The sequence below is a fragment of the Epinephelus fuscoguttatus genome, linkage group LG4, assembly GCF_011397635.1.
Source record: "Epinephelus fuscoguttatus linkage group LG4, E.fuscoguttatus.final_Chr_v1".
In the NCBI taxonomy this organism is placed as follows: Eukaryota; Metazoa; Chordata; class Actinopteri; order Perciformes; family Serranidae; genus Epinephelus; species Epinephelus fuscoguttatus.
In genome coordinates this window covers 34,688,460-34,704,337 of record NC_064755.1, presented here as the reverse complement: position 1 = coordinate 34,704,337, position 15,878 = coordinate 34,688,460, and the positions used below count along the sequence as shown (strand labels likewise).

The window sequence follows — 15,878 nt, the reverse complement described above, 5'->3', positions numbered from 1 at the left end:
AAGGGAAAATATTGGCGCTAATGCTACTTATAGGTTATTGTGCGATTGTTTTATTGGTCCGGCCCATCTGAGATCAAACTGGGCTGCATGTGGCCCATGAACTACAGTGAGTTTTACACCCCTGCTGTAAACTGTGAGAAAGTGAAGCTCAGCTTTGCTCTAGGCTAATAAAGTGTCTCTCTCAAAATGGTTTCAAAATGTTATTAAACCTGTTAACGTTATAGATGACATCATAGCATTACTAATAAACTAATAATACATTAGTAAAGTAATTATTTTCTTCATCTTCACATATTATCTTGTATTACTGACTAATGATAACAGTTGGTGTTGTAATATCTTTGGTCAATTTTTATCATGTTTCATTGTTACAACCTGTACGTTGTAATATACACAGGTTACTAAAAGTGATTTAGCTTGTATTAACTTATATTAAGTTTTATTAAAGTGCGCTTCCTACCACTACAGCATGTACATTACTGTAATAAGAATTAGGCTGCCTTTTCAACATCTGGCCAAAGATGAAATTTGCTTTCTTTTTTTTACTAGCTGACTCATTTTTAAGTTTTTTGTTGATCAATGAGAACTGTACCTTTCAGACTAATTAAGTGAAATATTACTAACGCAAATGGCCATTTTAATGTATTATATTTTGCCAAGACAGTAGTACATTATCCAGAAGTTGGTGCATTATATGTGGCTACAAGATCCCAAATTAGAGATCTTTATCATCGCAAACCAAGAATATTCATAGTTTACATATATACATATTTTGTTGTGGGAGGTAGATTGTTTAGTTTTCTGCTGTTTTTTGTTTGTTTCTGTTTTTGTGATGATGGAGTGATGCTGTTTGTTTGTGTATTGGTTGTGTTGTATGTAATCAACACCTGCATACAACGAGCTCCACTTCTAAATGCAATAAAGTGGGAAAAAAGAAAATGATGAATAATCAGCATTAAAAATGAGAAAAAAACGAGAGAAAAATATTAAATTAAATCAAATTAAATTAAAATTAAATTGATAAATGAATAGAAAATATACATATTTTCACAGATTCTGTAAATGTGTTTGTTTATCTCCGCAAACTTTAAATAAATTTTAAACAATACACTAGTTCTTTCTGATTTTAAGAGGAAGTTGACAATCATCACACACCTTTGCTCAGATGAACAGAGTATGTACAGTACGCATGTATGCAGACATTTCATAATTCATTCAACATTTTACAACTTAATATATAAGTGTGGTTGTTGGATCAAAAATAGTTTCCACAGGACGGATTTAAGGGACTGAAAACCTCTTAGAAACAGACACCTCAGCTTTAAAGTTTCGCCTTTTTTTGGATTAGTTCTTTTGATTTCCATCGACACAGAGCGCAAAGACCAAATCCCATAATCAGGCTAGACTGACAATTTAAAAACCAAAAGAAGGAAAAATGATGGTTACATAAGGAGCTGCCACTTTGAAAGACGTCTTGCAGTTATGTTCCACATGTGGTGCTTAAGTGACGGAGCAGAGTCACGAAGGCGCTCCATCTGAAGAATACTAGAAACATGAAACGTGTCCAGAGGTTCGTCTGTGCAGGACAAAGTTTTGATTCTGAGTTAAGTTTTCTGTCTAAACTTTATGTCTTTATAAGCATAAGTATATCCCATCATATTCTGTGAAAAAGAAGCATCAGATTTTTTGTTTTTTGTCTTGAGGCAAAAATTGAAAAAAAGCTCCCTTCATCCATCTACTTTTATCTGCTTATCCAGGGCCGGGTCTCAGGGGCAGCAGGCTGAGCAAAGTGCTCCAGACGTCCCTCTCCACAGGGATGCTTTCCTGCTCTACCTGGTGGATCCTGAGGCATTCCCAGGTCAGAAGAGTGCAGTTGGACATGCCGACAAAACCTCTCACGGGAGGCGCCCAGGTGTCATCTTGATCAGACGCCCTTACCTTCTCAACTAACCCCTTTCGACGCAAAGGAGTAATGGCTCTACTCTGAACTCCCCCCGGATGTCCGAGCTCCTCACCCTGTCTCTAAGGCTGAGCCCAGCCATCCCATGGAGGAAACTCATTTCGGCCCTTTAATCACGATCTCATTCTTTCTGTCACTACACAGAGCTCATGACCATAGGTGAGGGTTGGGACGTAGTTAGAGCAGTAAATCAAGAGCTTTGCCTACTGGCTCTGCAGCCAGCACCTTCATCACTGCTGACACCGCTTCAAACCACCTGTTGATCTCAAGCTCCATTCTACCCTCACTCGTGAACAAGCCCTGGAGATACTTGAACTCCTTTGCTTGAGGCAGTAACTCACTCCCAACCTGGAGAGGGCAATCCACCTGTTTCCGGCAGAGAACCATGACCTCAGACTTGGAAATCCTGACTCTCAACCTGACCGCTTCAGGCTCGACTTCAACACGCCCCAGTGCATGCTGGAGGTCACACTGTGATGACGCCAACATGACCACATCATCTGCAAAGAGCAGAGATGCAATTCTAAGGTCCCCAAAGCGGACTCCTTCCAGCCCCCTGCTGCGCCTTAGGACCCTGTCCATGAATACACCCAACGCCAACACCCACCTAAAACATGTTTGACTTTGCGCCAAGTATGCGGATACAGCTCACACTTTGGTTAAGACCGGATAGCTCAAAGCAACGACCCCTAGTACCCTGTAATTGCTGCAGTACCACCCACAAGACTCCCAGTCAGACGCAGTCGTAAGCTTTCTCCAAGTCCACAAAACACTTGTAGACTGGATGGGCAAACTCCCACAACCCCTCCAGCAGCCTTGCAAGGGTAAAGAGCTGGTCCACTGCTCCACAGCCAGGACAGAATCCACATTATTTGTGCATGTCTGGAGGCAAAAATAGAAAAATGCTCTCTCCAGTCATTATAAATGAGATAAATGCGTGCGTGTTTTGTTGTTCAAAACACTTCATTTTGTCATATCAAAGATAATGACAACAGAAGCCATCTCTCCCTTCAACACGCTGCAGCTAATGCCATTACATCAGGTTCATTACCCACCATTATTATTTCCCTGAAAATACAAATGAATGACTCGGCTGAAAATAGCACCGCTGTGATCATTACTGTCTGCAGGACCGACAACAAGGAAAAATACAAGTGCCTGAAGAGGACATTATAGACTCCAATTGAGGCTGTGGAAACAGATCAGGTCCAGATATACTACATGCACACTTCTGAAGGACAGGCGCCCATATAGTTGCATTTGGAGATTTATTATCCCTCCCAACATGTATGATAAAGTATAAAAACATGCAAGCATTTAAACGTCAGTCCATTATAGGTTGTAATCATGCATGTCTGCAGGTCTACAGGTGGTTTTATGTGTTTACTCTTTGAAAGAGTCACCTGGAAGAGTTAACACTTTCCCTATTTAGCATTTATAATCAGTAAACAAACAGTTAATTACGGTATTTTGGGGGGGTTTAATGAAGGGTTTTAGTGTTTTGTGATGGTTTTACTGCTATTTTAAAGACTGCATCCCAACATGACAACATTTCTGAGTAATATGCTGAGTTTTTGGATTAGAAACATCACATTCAAAGAGACTGTAACTCACACACACACTCACTGCTCTAAATAGGACATCTCTCATCTTCTTCACTCACTGATGTCCCTTCTTTATAACACAACTGCCCATTTCAGCTTCACTTCAGGAGTTATTTAAAACACACCGACTGTATTTGCTTTCCTCTTGAAACTTTATCTTGACAACCTTTTTTGAATGTGTGGAGCTCAGACTGCTGCTGCTGCAGCAACTGTCAAAATGCTGGCATATTTTTCTGCCTGCTCTTCAGGCTCATGTTTGCCTCTCTCTCTGCAGCACAGAGGTTTTACTTTAGGCTGAGACAGTCAAATAAATAATCACGAGTCACTCCCAAAATAAGTATTTATAAATTCTCTTTTTTTATGCACAAACTTTAAGTGTGGGTAGGAATATGTGTAATGGGATTTATATAATATAACTTAGTTTAAACTGGGCTATCAGTGAAATAATAAATAAAACTATTAGAAATGCTGTAACCCAGTCTACACAGTAATAAATTCAGTTTTCTGTCTAATTGTAGTCAGTGAATAAATTGATAAAAATTATTGAGCAATTGTATCTACTTTTTTTCATCCATTTTCAAATTTATGTTTCTTGCATTTGATAGTTTTTTATCTGAACTTTTGCCCATGCTGTTTCTCCCTCACATCTGTCTGACTTATTTTATATATTTACTTGAATTATTTTATTTATATAGAAATACTTGTGGATAAAACTGTTAAATTAATTAAATATGAATAATCATACATCAAGATTACATTGAACAAAAGTTTCAGATTAAGCAGTAATACTACATTGTTAAAAATGTACAATTCACAAAAAAGAAATGTATCTACAAGCTGAAATGCATGACAAATTAATCAATGATGTGTTGAGTCTTTGCAAATTAGAGTCCAATTTTATTAATCCAAATGTCTATTGAATTGATTTATTTATTTTCCAAATTAAATCCACCATTTATTGCATTTATTTAATAGAATTAAATTAAATTTTCTAATGAAATCAACTGTTACAAAAATATTTTTCAACTCTAGTAATTGCTCTTTTCCTCCACGCTGGTGGCGATAGTGAGCTACATACGTCATTAGCCAATTGTTATCTAATACACGAAGAAGAAAAAGAGCGGAAGTTACGTTAAATGTTGACATGGCGTCTCACATGTAAATCGACGGGCTTCAGAAAATAAAAACATCCTATTGAGAGATTTGAAGGTAGGTGGGCTCATATTCTATCATAGTTAAATAGTTTACCGTCACTACAGATGGTCTAGTGAACTGTGCGATAATCCGGTAAGTGTTAAAACAGCTAACTGCACTTTGTTGCAGCGCTAACCTGCTGTGTAACCGCGGCTAGCTCCCGTTAGCTATGCTATTTCAGCAGTTTTTCCATTTCATTCATCTGCTTAAATATTTGCCTGTTAATCTTAAATATCACTGTCTGTTCTGCCTTTGACTGCAGCAGCGTTACACAGTTAACATCTTCTCAATGTTGTTTTTCATCGCAGACAAACTAGCTAATCGCAGATAGGTTTTTAAAATGAATATGCCCTGCTATGTCAGACCTAACAGACTTTCATTTTCAGATTGAAGGAATCTAACTGGCTCTCAGACTCCCAGGACCAAAACAATGAGCACTCAAGTAAGCAACAGATTAAATGCTCTCATATTTATACAGAGTATTTGTTCGGTTTGTTTGTTTTCTTGGTGAAAGAGCTCAAAGATTAACTGTGAGCTTGTGTTCTGATTTCAGTACAGCATCCTGTTCAAGCAAGAACACGGTGAGTAACACAGTAAATGCTCAGAACTCATGTATGACCATAACCTAATACGTTACTAGTCATTTTCCACACACAAAAAAATTCTGTTATTCAGAGCTATCGCCTTGAGAGTTTCTCTGTTTAAACCTAGTCTATTGTTGTTGTTGTTGTTGTTTGTTGTTATCAGTCAGCATAAGACAAAGACTTTACACAAAAAGAACAGCATCACAAACTGTTCTCTGTCCTGCCCTGGGAGGAGATACAGGAGTTTAAAGTGACGCACAAATAGACTCAACAGTAAATAAGCAGATACACCGCACACAAGAGGGCTGAATTCCTTCTTCTTTTGATTAAGTCTTTATTTGAAATGAGAAGTTACAAGGACTGACAGTGCTGTGCACGGGGCAAATGCTTTTGAATCAGACTTAACAACAGTTTTTACCCGTGGGCCATCAGGCTGACACATCAAAATATATGAAATCATCTGGCTCTTCAAGTGCAGTCCACTACTTATCATGTGCAACACTCCCATTTATTAAGTACAGCTTGGTCCAGCCTTTATTCACACTATTTATTTCTGATTTTAAGAAGATTATGTTGTCTGTTTTTTTGCACTTGTTTGTTTATTGTCTAGTTGGCTCCTGATCAGATGTAGCACCACCAGTTGTGTATTTTTCTCCTTTTTTGACTAGCCTAGCATTTGCTAAAAACTTACTGAAAACTGAAATGCTGTGGTCAGAGTTTTAACCTGTTTGTTTCTTCTCAGCTCACGATGATGCGATCTGGACGGCAGCGTGGGGTAAAAGTGAGGCGGATGGCTCAGAAACTATTATCACAGGCTCACTAGATGATATGGTGAAAGTCTGGAAATGGTGAGTGTTTTTTTTTTTTTTTAACACTTCTCATGACAATATCACTTAATACAGACTTGTAACAGTCATATGTCTGACTTATGTTTTCTTGTTAAATACTTAATTTGTGCTTTTTTCCTCTTGTTTTTAACATTGGTTTAAATTAACATCCACATTTGTGTTTTCTATATTCACTAATAAACTTTTATTGTCTTTAAACTGTCTGCAAATCAACATTATGACGTCAGTAAAACAGATTATGTAGCAAAACAGACAAATATAATACAGTCATTTTTAAAGGCTATATGAAAATTAATGGTAGTCCAAGGTCTAGATCAAAGTGGCACTACATTCAGTCCTCAGAGCATTACTACATTATTTTTACTGTTTGTTTTTTTCTTAACAAGATCAGTAACCAGATAGATCTTAAGTACTGGTGTTAAACACCGTAGCATAGTGCACATTCTATTTTTATTTTTTTTTACGTACATTTTAGTCATTCATTCATTCATTCATCTTCTAACCGCTTCATCCTCTTGAGGGTCGCGGGGGGGCTGGAGCCTATCCCAGCTACATCGGGCGAGAGGCAGGGTACACCCTGGACAGGTCGCCAGACTATCGCAGGGCTGACACATAGAGACAGACAACCATTCACGCTCACATTCACACCTACGGACAATTTAGAGTCACCAATTAACCTGCATGTCTTTGGACTGTGGGAGGAAGCCGGAGTGCCCGGAGAGAACCCACGCTGACACGGGGAGAACATGCAAACTCCACACAGAAGGGCTCCCACGCCCGGGATCGAACCGGCAACCCTCTTGCTGTGAGGCGAGAGTGCTAACCACCACACCACCGTGCCGCCCACGTACATTTTAATTTAATTTATTTTATTGTATTTGGTTGCTTTATGTTTTGTACTTCAATTTCATACTCTTATTCTTCTTCGTCTTTAAATTAGAGCGACCGTAACAAATCCCAATTTACCCTTTGGGATCAACAAAGTATTTCTGATTCTGATTCTGAACAAAGGAAAGGGACATAAAGTATTTACATTTTCACTTTGAACCAACACATCTGTAACAACAGCCCATGTTTTGTCTCTTGTCTTTTCTGTCAGCTGGTTTCTCATACGTTTTTGCTGAATTTGCTGCAGGGAAAAACTTGATTTGACTTGTTGAGAAAATAATTTCACATTCCCCAGTTTTTGTTGGATTGTAGATGTTTAAATTTTGTTCTGAGCACTTTTAGGAGCTTCTCGTGCATGTTGGATTAAAAGTTGAGTTGAGTTTATTTGACTTGACGTGACCGATTTCTCTGACACTGTTCCTGCAGGTCAGACGAGAAGCTGGAGCTGCAGTGGACTCTGGAGGGCCACCAGCTGGGTGTGGTGTCAGTGGACATCAGTCACAACGGAGCCATCGCTGCCTCCAGCTCACTCGACGCTCACATCCGCCTCTGGGACCTGGAGTCTGGAAAACAGATCAAGTCTATGGACGCCGGACCAGGTACGACTGGGTCTCAGACTTTTCACTGATTTAATTTGTACTGGGTGGTAGGATTGCATGGTGAGGAGAGAAATTATGCTTCCCTCAGCTTTAGATCTGATTTTGATGTCTGATTTAAAATAGAATTAGATTTTCTCAGTGAGTATTCTCATGTTGAACTTATCAGATGAATTATTCATTAATCAAACAGATGACTGACAATCCCCTTCACATTAAAAAAAAAATAAAAAATTAGGATACTGTATGGCTTGCTTGACATTGCCTGACCAGATCGCAAACACAAGATTGCATCTGCAAGAGTAACTAAAACATGAGGTTGCACTCGTCTTGTTGTCAGGTCACTGTATACAGTTGAAATAGTTTGTTAATTAATTGATTAGTTAATGGACAGAAACATAACCAGCAGTTTTTTGATTAGAAACTTATCAATAGTGTGACATTAAGCTGAATATCTTTACGTTTGGGGCTGCTGGTTGGACCTTTTGATTTAGGAGATTTGTCATTTGCAGTGGTGTGTCTGTGTAACTCTGCAGTTACACCTCCAAAACACACATTAAACACACATTAAACATGGCTTAATAGAGACAGTTTCAAACACAAGTACACCAATCAGCTTCACTATAACTCACAGCATTCACAGACAAACACTTGTCTTTATCTGGACACATTTTCCCCACAAATACAACATGCTAATGTTTTTAGTACAAGCCTATGGCATTTTACACTGTATGAATTAGCCTAGCAGCTAGCAGACTTTTCCTCTACTCATATGAAACCAGGGACAACAGCAACATTCAACAAAGGTAACGTTACAAAATTCGGCTACATTACAACTCACAAGGTTCACTGACAAAACAACTGTCTTATACTGAACACGTTTTCTAAATGAATATAACATGCTAACAGGCCTATGGCATTTTACATTTTATAAATTCACCTAGCAACTAGCAGAGATTTCCTCTGCTCATATGAAGCCAGGATAAATCACACACGACTTAAAATGCTATTTTTGTGGAGGCTTTATTGTCTTCACAATTTATTGTTTCTTATCTGTGAAATTAAAGTAAATAAAAGCTTTGTTTCCACTGAGGTCAATGGTTTCAGCTTACAAAAATAGAGAGGAGGTCTGTGTCGCTGCGAAGTGTAGCTGCATTTCTGGGGAGGTGCACATCAGGCAACGGTGTAGGGTCTACATTGAACCTCTGTCCTCGTCATAGAATCTCAGTCTCTCCAGATGTAACACGTTGGCCATTTTATTTAACCATGAATCATATGTGGGGAACAGAGTCCGTCTTCCACACTCGTAAAATTAAATACTTTGCAATCACCATTTCAAACAAAACAAACATTTTCTGATATTTGCCAGCAGAGGATAAGGAGCTGGTCGCTGCAAGGATAACTATGAGTGGATCAGGCTCCCAAAATTTCCCAAAAGCCTCAGACAAACACTGAAAAGTGCTCTGTAGATTCACAGCGGTTCCAGACAGGTGAAACATCAGTAAAAAAGGCTGTGTAGCTTTTCCCTGGATTAATGAGGTCTATGTAAAGTTTTGAATCGTATAAGATTAAGTCTGACATTCACTTAACGGTTGTGTATATTCCTTGAACATTCACCCCAGACTTCATCTGTTAGTTCGATATTCAGTTCGTCTGAATACAGGATCTGTAGGATCTGAAACACATTTTGAATATCTTGGCTCCTTATACTTCTGATAAAAAGGTAGCCGACTTGACCTTGTTGATGTGCTCGTACTGTGTTGTGTTTGTGTTACTGCTCTGGAATAAGGTCACTACAAAATGAAATTGTCACTCAGTTGAGTATAAAAACAAACCTGCAGGGGACGACAGCTCGTCTGCTCTGCTGTGTGGCACAGTGAGCTTGTTTTGTTTTTTGCTTTAACCTCTCAGAAACCCCACACCCAGAAATGTATGTGTTGCTGCGAGTCTTGAATCCAAGCTGTACTTCATTTAATGTCACGTCACCTCCCATTAGTGACGCTCTGTTGCACTCAGCGGTCGGTCTGGGTCAGTGGATTATAGACCCTGTTTCTCCTCTCTTGGGGCGTACTGTATTTTAGTGTATTTGGAGTCTTTAGGAGTGAGTTCTGTTAATGTCAAACCTTTATTTTTTTTTTTAAATTAAGTTTATTAGCTCAAGACTGACTCAACCGAGCAGAAAGTGGGTTAGGTGATGAGACACATTGGTTGACCATTAGAAAATACAGTATAGGTGTGCATGTTTGCCTGGTTAGTCAAACATAAAATGTGTGCTTTATTGTTGTGTTTTATGTGTTAACTAGGTGACTTGGTTAAGTGGGTCGCGTTTGCTTTTAAACGTTTCCTGGAAAAGACTCAGTTCAATATATTCAGCCCTCTCTCTGTCTTTCTGCTCTCCTCTCCAGTTGACGCCTGGTCGGTCGCCTTCTCCCCAGACTCTAAATACATCGCCACAGGAAGCCATCTTGGCAAGGTCAACATCTTCGGTGTGGAAAGTGGCAAGAAGGAGTATTCCCTGGACACTCGAGGAAAATTCATCCTGAGTATAGCTTACGTAAGGAACCATTAATTGTCTTTCTGGTCGGCTGGGCGGTGGCGGCTCTCTGAGGGCTGAGACCTCACTGTCTTGTCTTTATAATAACTCATCGTGATTAATATTTTTTCTCATTCACACCACAACTTCTTTTTCTTTTAGCTCTTAACCCTTTCCCTTCATGTACAAAGGTTGCGTTTAAAAGTATTTTAGGACTAGCTATAGCTCATCCAGTCTCAGATCTTTACATTTGGCAGTTTTCTTTACAATAAGTAACATCATTGGGTTTAATTCTGTTTTGCCCCTCAGAGCCCAGACGGAAAATATTTGGCTAGCGGAGCCATCGATGGAATCATCAACATCTTTGACATCGCCACCGGAAAGCTGCTCCATACGCTGGAAGGTAGGCCCCAACATTAATATGAATTATTTCGGTAGGAAATGATGCTGCAACTAGTGATTGTTTCCATAACCATACTGAAAATACTGTCTTTAGTAATGGATTAAACATTTTGTCTATTAAACATCAAATAATAATGAAAAGCGGCCAACACGCGTTTTTAGAGGTCTTCAAATTACTTGTTTTGTTTGACCAACTGTTGATAACTTAAATGTATTCAGTTTACTGTGATATTAAAACAGAGGAAGCATCAACGTTTTGACTGATAAATGACTTCAAACTACATTTTATTTAATCGATTAATTGACTAATCTTTATAGCACTGGATGGATCTGACAGATATTTAAACACATTTTTTTCTGGGGTAAAAAAACCCAGATACAGTTTGCAGCCCTCCACTGCTGTGTATTACAAATAATTTCAGCAAATACAACATTTAGATATTGTACATATACACAAATTTGTTTAGTATTAAGGTGGCAGAGATCACCCTGCAGTGACGAAGCTAACTGAGAGACTGTTTCCTCTCTTCAGGTCATGCCATGCCCATCAGATCCCTCACGTTCTCCCCCGACTCACAGCTGCTGGTCACAGCCTCCGATGATGGCTACATCAAAATATATGACGTGTGAGTAGAGCCGGCAGCTCGTGGATCCTCCTGCTGACCAGTTTTGGTCCTTTCTAAAATGTATTCTGTGTCAAAGATGCTCGGTATACATAATAAAATGTATATAGATATAGATAAAGAACAGGGGGGGGGGTGCATAGGTGAGTGCATTTACATGGATATGAATAACCTGTTTATGAGGCTTATCCCGGTTTTGATCATATTTGGGATGTGGTTTTTACATAAACACAGAGAAATCAAGCGAGGGAGTTCAAGTATCTCAGGAGTGAGGGTAGAATGGAGCATGAGATAAATCATTGGTTTGGTGCAGCTTCTGCAGTGATGCAGGTGCTGCGCCAGACCATCATGGTGAAGAGGGAGCTGAGCCAGAAGGCGAAGCTTTCGATTTACTGGTCCATCTATGTCCCAACCCTCACCTATGGTCATGAGCTCTGGGTAGTGACCAAAAGAATGAGATCACGGATACAAGCAGCCAAAATGAATTTAATTCGTGGAGTGGCTGGGCTCAGCCTTAGAGATAGGGTGAGGAGCTCGGACATCCAGAGGGAGCTCGGAGTAGAGCTGCTGCTCCTTCGTGTTGAAAGGGGTCAGTTAAGGTGGTCCGGGCGTCTGATCAGGATCCTCCTGGGCGCCTCCTGTTGGAGGTGTTCCGGGCACGCCCAGTTGGTAGGAGGCCCTGGGGCAGACCCAGAACACACTGGAGGGATTACATATCTCATCTGACCTGGGAACACCTCAGGGTCCCCAGGAGGAGCTGGAAAGTGTTGCTGGGGAGAGGGACGTCTGGGGTGCTTTGCTTGGCCTGCTGCCCCCACAACCCGGCCCCGGATAAGCGGATGAAAATGGATGGATGTAAAGTACCAGTTATTGATTACTGAAGTCTGTTTGTGCAGGTGCCTGTGATGTTTATAAAAACAACCGGCAAAGGGAGATGAGAGCAACAGGAAGTGTTTAGCACTGTTCATTTACTCGACAAATTAACAAGTAATTTCCTCTCTGCTCTGACGGCCAACAGCTGTCTGATCTGAGTGCCTTCATGTGTCTGTCTTTCTCTCAACCTCTCACACACGACGTAGTTGCTAACCTAACATACTCATATAACGCTGTCCTCCACACCAGTGCCAGCCTGTCACTTCCACCATGTAGAACAAGGGAGCAATAGATTTAGATACACAGCCTCTTTCATTACTGAGAGATAAAACTCAGAGTTTATGTCACTCGGCTAAAACTGTGCCTGCGCAGGAAGTCGACGGCTTGGATAACCGGGATATGGTGTATAGAAGCACCCAAAAACCTTACCATAAGCATGTTACTCATGTCCACGTGAATGCACTCTGCTTGCTGTCTGCTTGTAGTGTGCCAACATACAAATGCAGAAATAAACTGTGTAGAAGAATGAAAAGTTTGCCATAATAAACTTTCAGCTGTTGTTTTACAGGCAACATGCCAGCCTGGCCGGGACACTGAGTGGACACGGATCCTGGGTTCTTAACGTCGCCTTCTCCCCAGATGACACCCACTTTGTCTCAAGGTAAAATCAGACGCATAAAACTGCATTTCTGCAACACAGTTTACCACCTGAAGGAAATGTTGAACGACCTGAAACAGACAATGCCATTATAAATACTAGAGGTGTACAGAGACCTGTCAGTATCTGTATCTGTTCAACCAACAAGGTTATCTGTCTGAAATAAGGTCTGTAGTTAACACAAGCTGAATAGACTTAAATGTTTAGTTCTACAACATAAACTACATATTTTAAATATCCCACTTGAATTTTGAAGCCTTTGCATGTCTTAAAAAAGGCGGTTGCTGATGAGTGACTAAGGGAGACTACAGAACATCATCATGATGAACAAGGCTGTAAGTGGAGATGTTAAAGTCGTGCAACCATAGCTCAGTTTGTTTGTAGCCTGACGTTTGCTTTTTACTTCTGGCGATTGCATTTCAACTTAAATAAATCACAGAGTTGGTGTTTATTAGTGAAGATTATCTTGCTGAACAAAATGTGTGAGTATCATAAACGTTTGTTTGCCACAGAGCTTATTTTCTGCAGTAATCTAAAATGGAGTCGAGGGAACCGCGGTGGTGTTCACTTCCGTGTTAGCCTACAAATAAACGTCGTCCATGCAGCACTCTGTAAATATGGCTATGAAACAAATCCTGAAATAAATAAATGAGAAAATGAATATATAATAAATATGGGTGGAATATATATTTGTTTCTATCACATATTTGTGCTTTCCCAAATAACGTATTCCAGTACACTTTTAGTAAATGCAATATTTTATAACAGCCAGTAGTTGTGAGCAGTAAACCTGCCCTTGACCGTCAGTGTACATTAGCAGACATGTTTTCCTCTTGTCTTCTTTCTTATGCCTTCACTCCTGTTGTGTGAAACCGTCGTCAGCTGAAGCTGTTTTTCAGACAGTTTCCAGTTCAGGGTGCCAAAATAAACCGAGCAGGTCAGCCAGACAACACAAAGTTTGACTCTAAGATGAGCTGTTAAAACAATGTCCTCTCTCCTCTGCTGCTCTCAGCTCGTCCGACAAGAGTGTGAAGGTTTGGGACGCCAGCTCCAGAGCGTGTATCAACACCTTCTTTGACCATCAAGACCAGGTGACAAAGATAACCCTATATCTCCTCGCTGAGTGTGTTTGTAATCAAATCCATCGTGAGAAAATCCATCTCCTATAGGTGCTGATGTGTTCGGTGGGGGGAAATCAATATGGCGTGGCCCCTCACATGACCCTTCTCTGACGTCTCAGCTCAGGCTAAACCAATAAACGCGGCTGTCATTAGATCCCTGGCTGCAGACGCCTGTGGGGAGGTTGATCTGTTCTCCAGTAAAGCCTCTAAATGAAATATCAGGGCTCCTCAGAGAGCAGATCAGAAGCTGTGGACTCTGCCATGTTTTTGTGTCATCATGAAAGACGGAAAACAAACCGCAGGACGTCTACAGGAATCATTTGCAGCCAGTGACTTGTTCAGCTTTACTTTGTTCTTCTGTTTAGAGCATTTTTTCTGCCCTTCTTTGCTTTGGTCTCAGTTCTCTGCACCGCTGAGTTTCTGATCAGATTAAAAGCATTTTAGAGGATTTTTGAGGTCACAGAACAGCATCCTGACAGCTCCATTTTGAACTTGTTTACCTGTGTAGTTTGTGCCTAAACTGCCTTTCAGTCTTTGATGCTTTAGAGCAGTAACAGAACATGTGTGAATCAACGTAAAGCAACAATACTCAGGTAGGCTGTGGTGTTTAAACCATGCTCAGTTGGTACTAAGGGGTCCAAAGTGTGCCAAGAAAATCTCCCCCACACCATTACACCACCACCACCAGCCTGAACCGTTGATACAAGGCAGGATGGATCCATGCTTTCATGTTGTTTACACCAAATTCTGCCCCTACCATCTGAATGTGGCAGCAGAAATCCAGACTCATCAGACCAGGCAACGTTTTTCCAATCTTCTATTGTCCAGTTTTGGTGAGCCTGTGTGAAGTGTAGCCTCAGTTTCCTGTTGTTAGCTGACAGGAGTGGCACCTGGTGTGGTCTTCTGCTGCTGTAGCCCATCTGCTTCAAGGTTGGACGTGTTGTTGGTTCAGAGATGGTCTTCTGCAGACCTTGGTTGTAACCAGTGGTTATTTGAGTTACTGTTGCCTTTCTATCATCTTGAACCAGTCTGGCCATTCTCCTCCGACCTCTGGCATCAACAAGGCATTTTCACACAGAGAACTGCTGCTCACTGGATATTTTCTCCTTTTGGGACCATATACACCTTGCTTTCCTCCTCGTCCTCTTTGTAAAATGTTGAGTCAAGGGCCTTTGGGGTTTATCATTGACACAAACCTAGTATAGATTTTAATGTCACACCACCATCATTCTTACTGTTTGGGACATTATGTTAAACTTGTTAATTCTTGTGCAGTTATTGATTTGAGAGATTTCAATGTTGTTCGTCATACTACTCGTCTTTTTACTTGTTAGTGCACTGTTTTTCTAAAATGTGGATGCTGCTTATAGAATTACAATTTTCATATTTAACTCAGGGCCCATTCTCACCTTTGCTGTCCGTGTTCTTGTCAGGTGTGGAGTGTAAAGTACAACAGCACCGGCTCAAAGATCATCTCCGCTGGAGATGACCGCGCCATCCACATCTACGACTGCCCCATGTGATGGAGCAGAGGTTCCACAGAGCTGCTGTTTACTCAGATCATGGAGATGAAGTTGGTAATTGGGGGAGGGAGGGACGGGAGGGACGGGAGGGACAAGCTGTAAATGAGATGGGTTTTTTGCACTGGCCCATGACGGTCAAATAAAAGGGTTGCTTTTTTAAACTTCTGCCTCTCTTGTATTTTTTGCATTTACGGGCTGAGCCCTTGACGAGCAGCTGTTTATCACGGAGTGCTTTGATTCGAAAAGCAAAGCATACAATTGTAAATTAAGTATCTTGAAGTTTATTTATTTATTTTTTAAAAAGCAGTGTGGTGTGGAGCCCTGAAACAGACCGAAGGCAGTAAAGGTTTATCAGATGAGTCAAATGACAGTGAAGAAAGAAATATAAAACTTTGTACTTCTCCTTTAACTTCCAGTTAGTTAAAAGGGAAGAAAAACACTTGATTTTGTAACAAAAACAACTTATTTTAC

The 15,878-nt window shown here is 40.4% G+C and overlaps 1 protein-coding gene across 1 annotated transcript; it reads left to right on the top strand.

Moving 5' to 3' along the window:
• The first annotated feature begins 4,676 nt into the window (after positions 1–4,676).
• wdr61 (WD repeat domain 61) lies at positions 4,677–15,501 on the top strand. Its single transcript, XM_049573573.1, has 11 exons — positions 4,677–4,773; positions 5,145–5,200; positions 5,312–5,339; positions 6,085–6,190; positions 7,505–7,677; positions 10,080–10,228; positions 10,517–10,610; positions 11,142–11,235; positions 12,674–12,766; positions 13,776–13,854; positions 15,318–15,501. The coding sequence occupies exons 2-11, from the start codon at positions 5,189–5,191 to the stop codon at positions 15,405–15,407; spliced, it is 918 nt and encodes a 305-aa protein (XP_049429530.1). The 5' UTR covers positions 4,677–4,773; positions 5,145–5,188; the 3' UTR covers positions 15,408–15,501.
• The last annotated feature ends 377 nt before the right edge of the window (positions 15,502–15,878 follow it).

Bases quoted from the DNA above. Each gene is read 5' to 3' on its own strand.
- wdr61 (XM_049573573.1), top strand. The intron at 10,611-11,141 runs GTAGGCCCCAAC...TCCTCTCTTCAG, and splicing joins GCTGCTCCATACGCTGGAAG to GTCATGCCATGCCCATCAGA. The intron at 11,236-12,673 runs GTGAGTAGAGCC...GTTGTTTTACAG, and splicing joins TACATCAAAATATATGACGT to GCAACATGCCAGCCTGGCCG.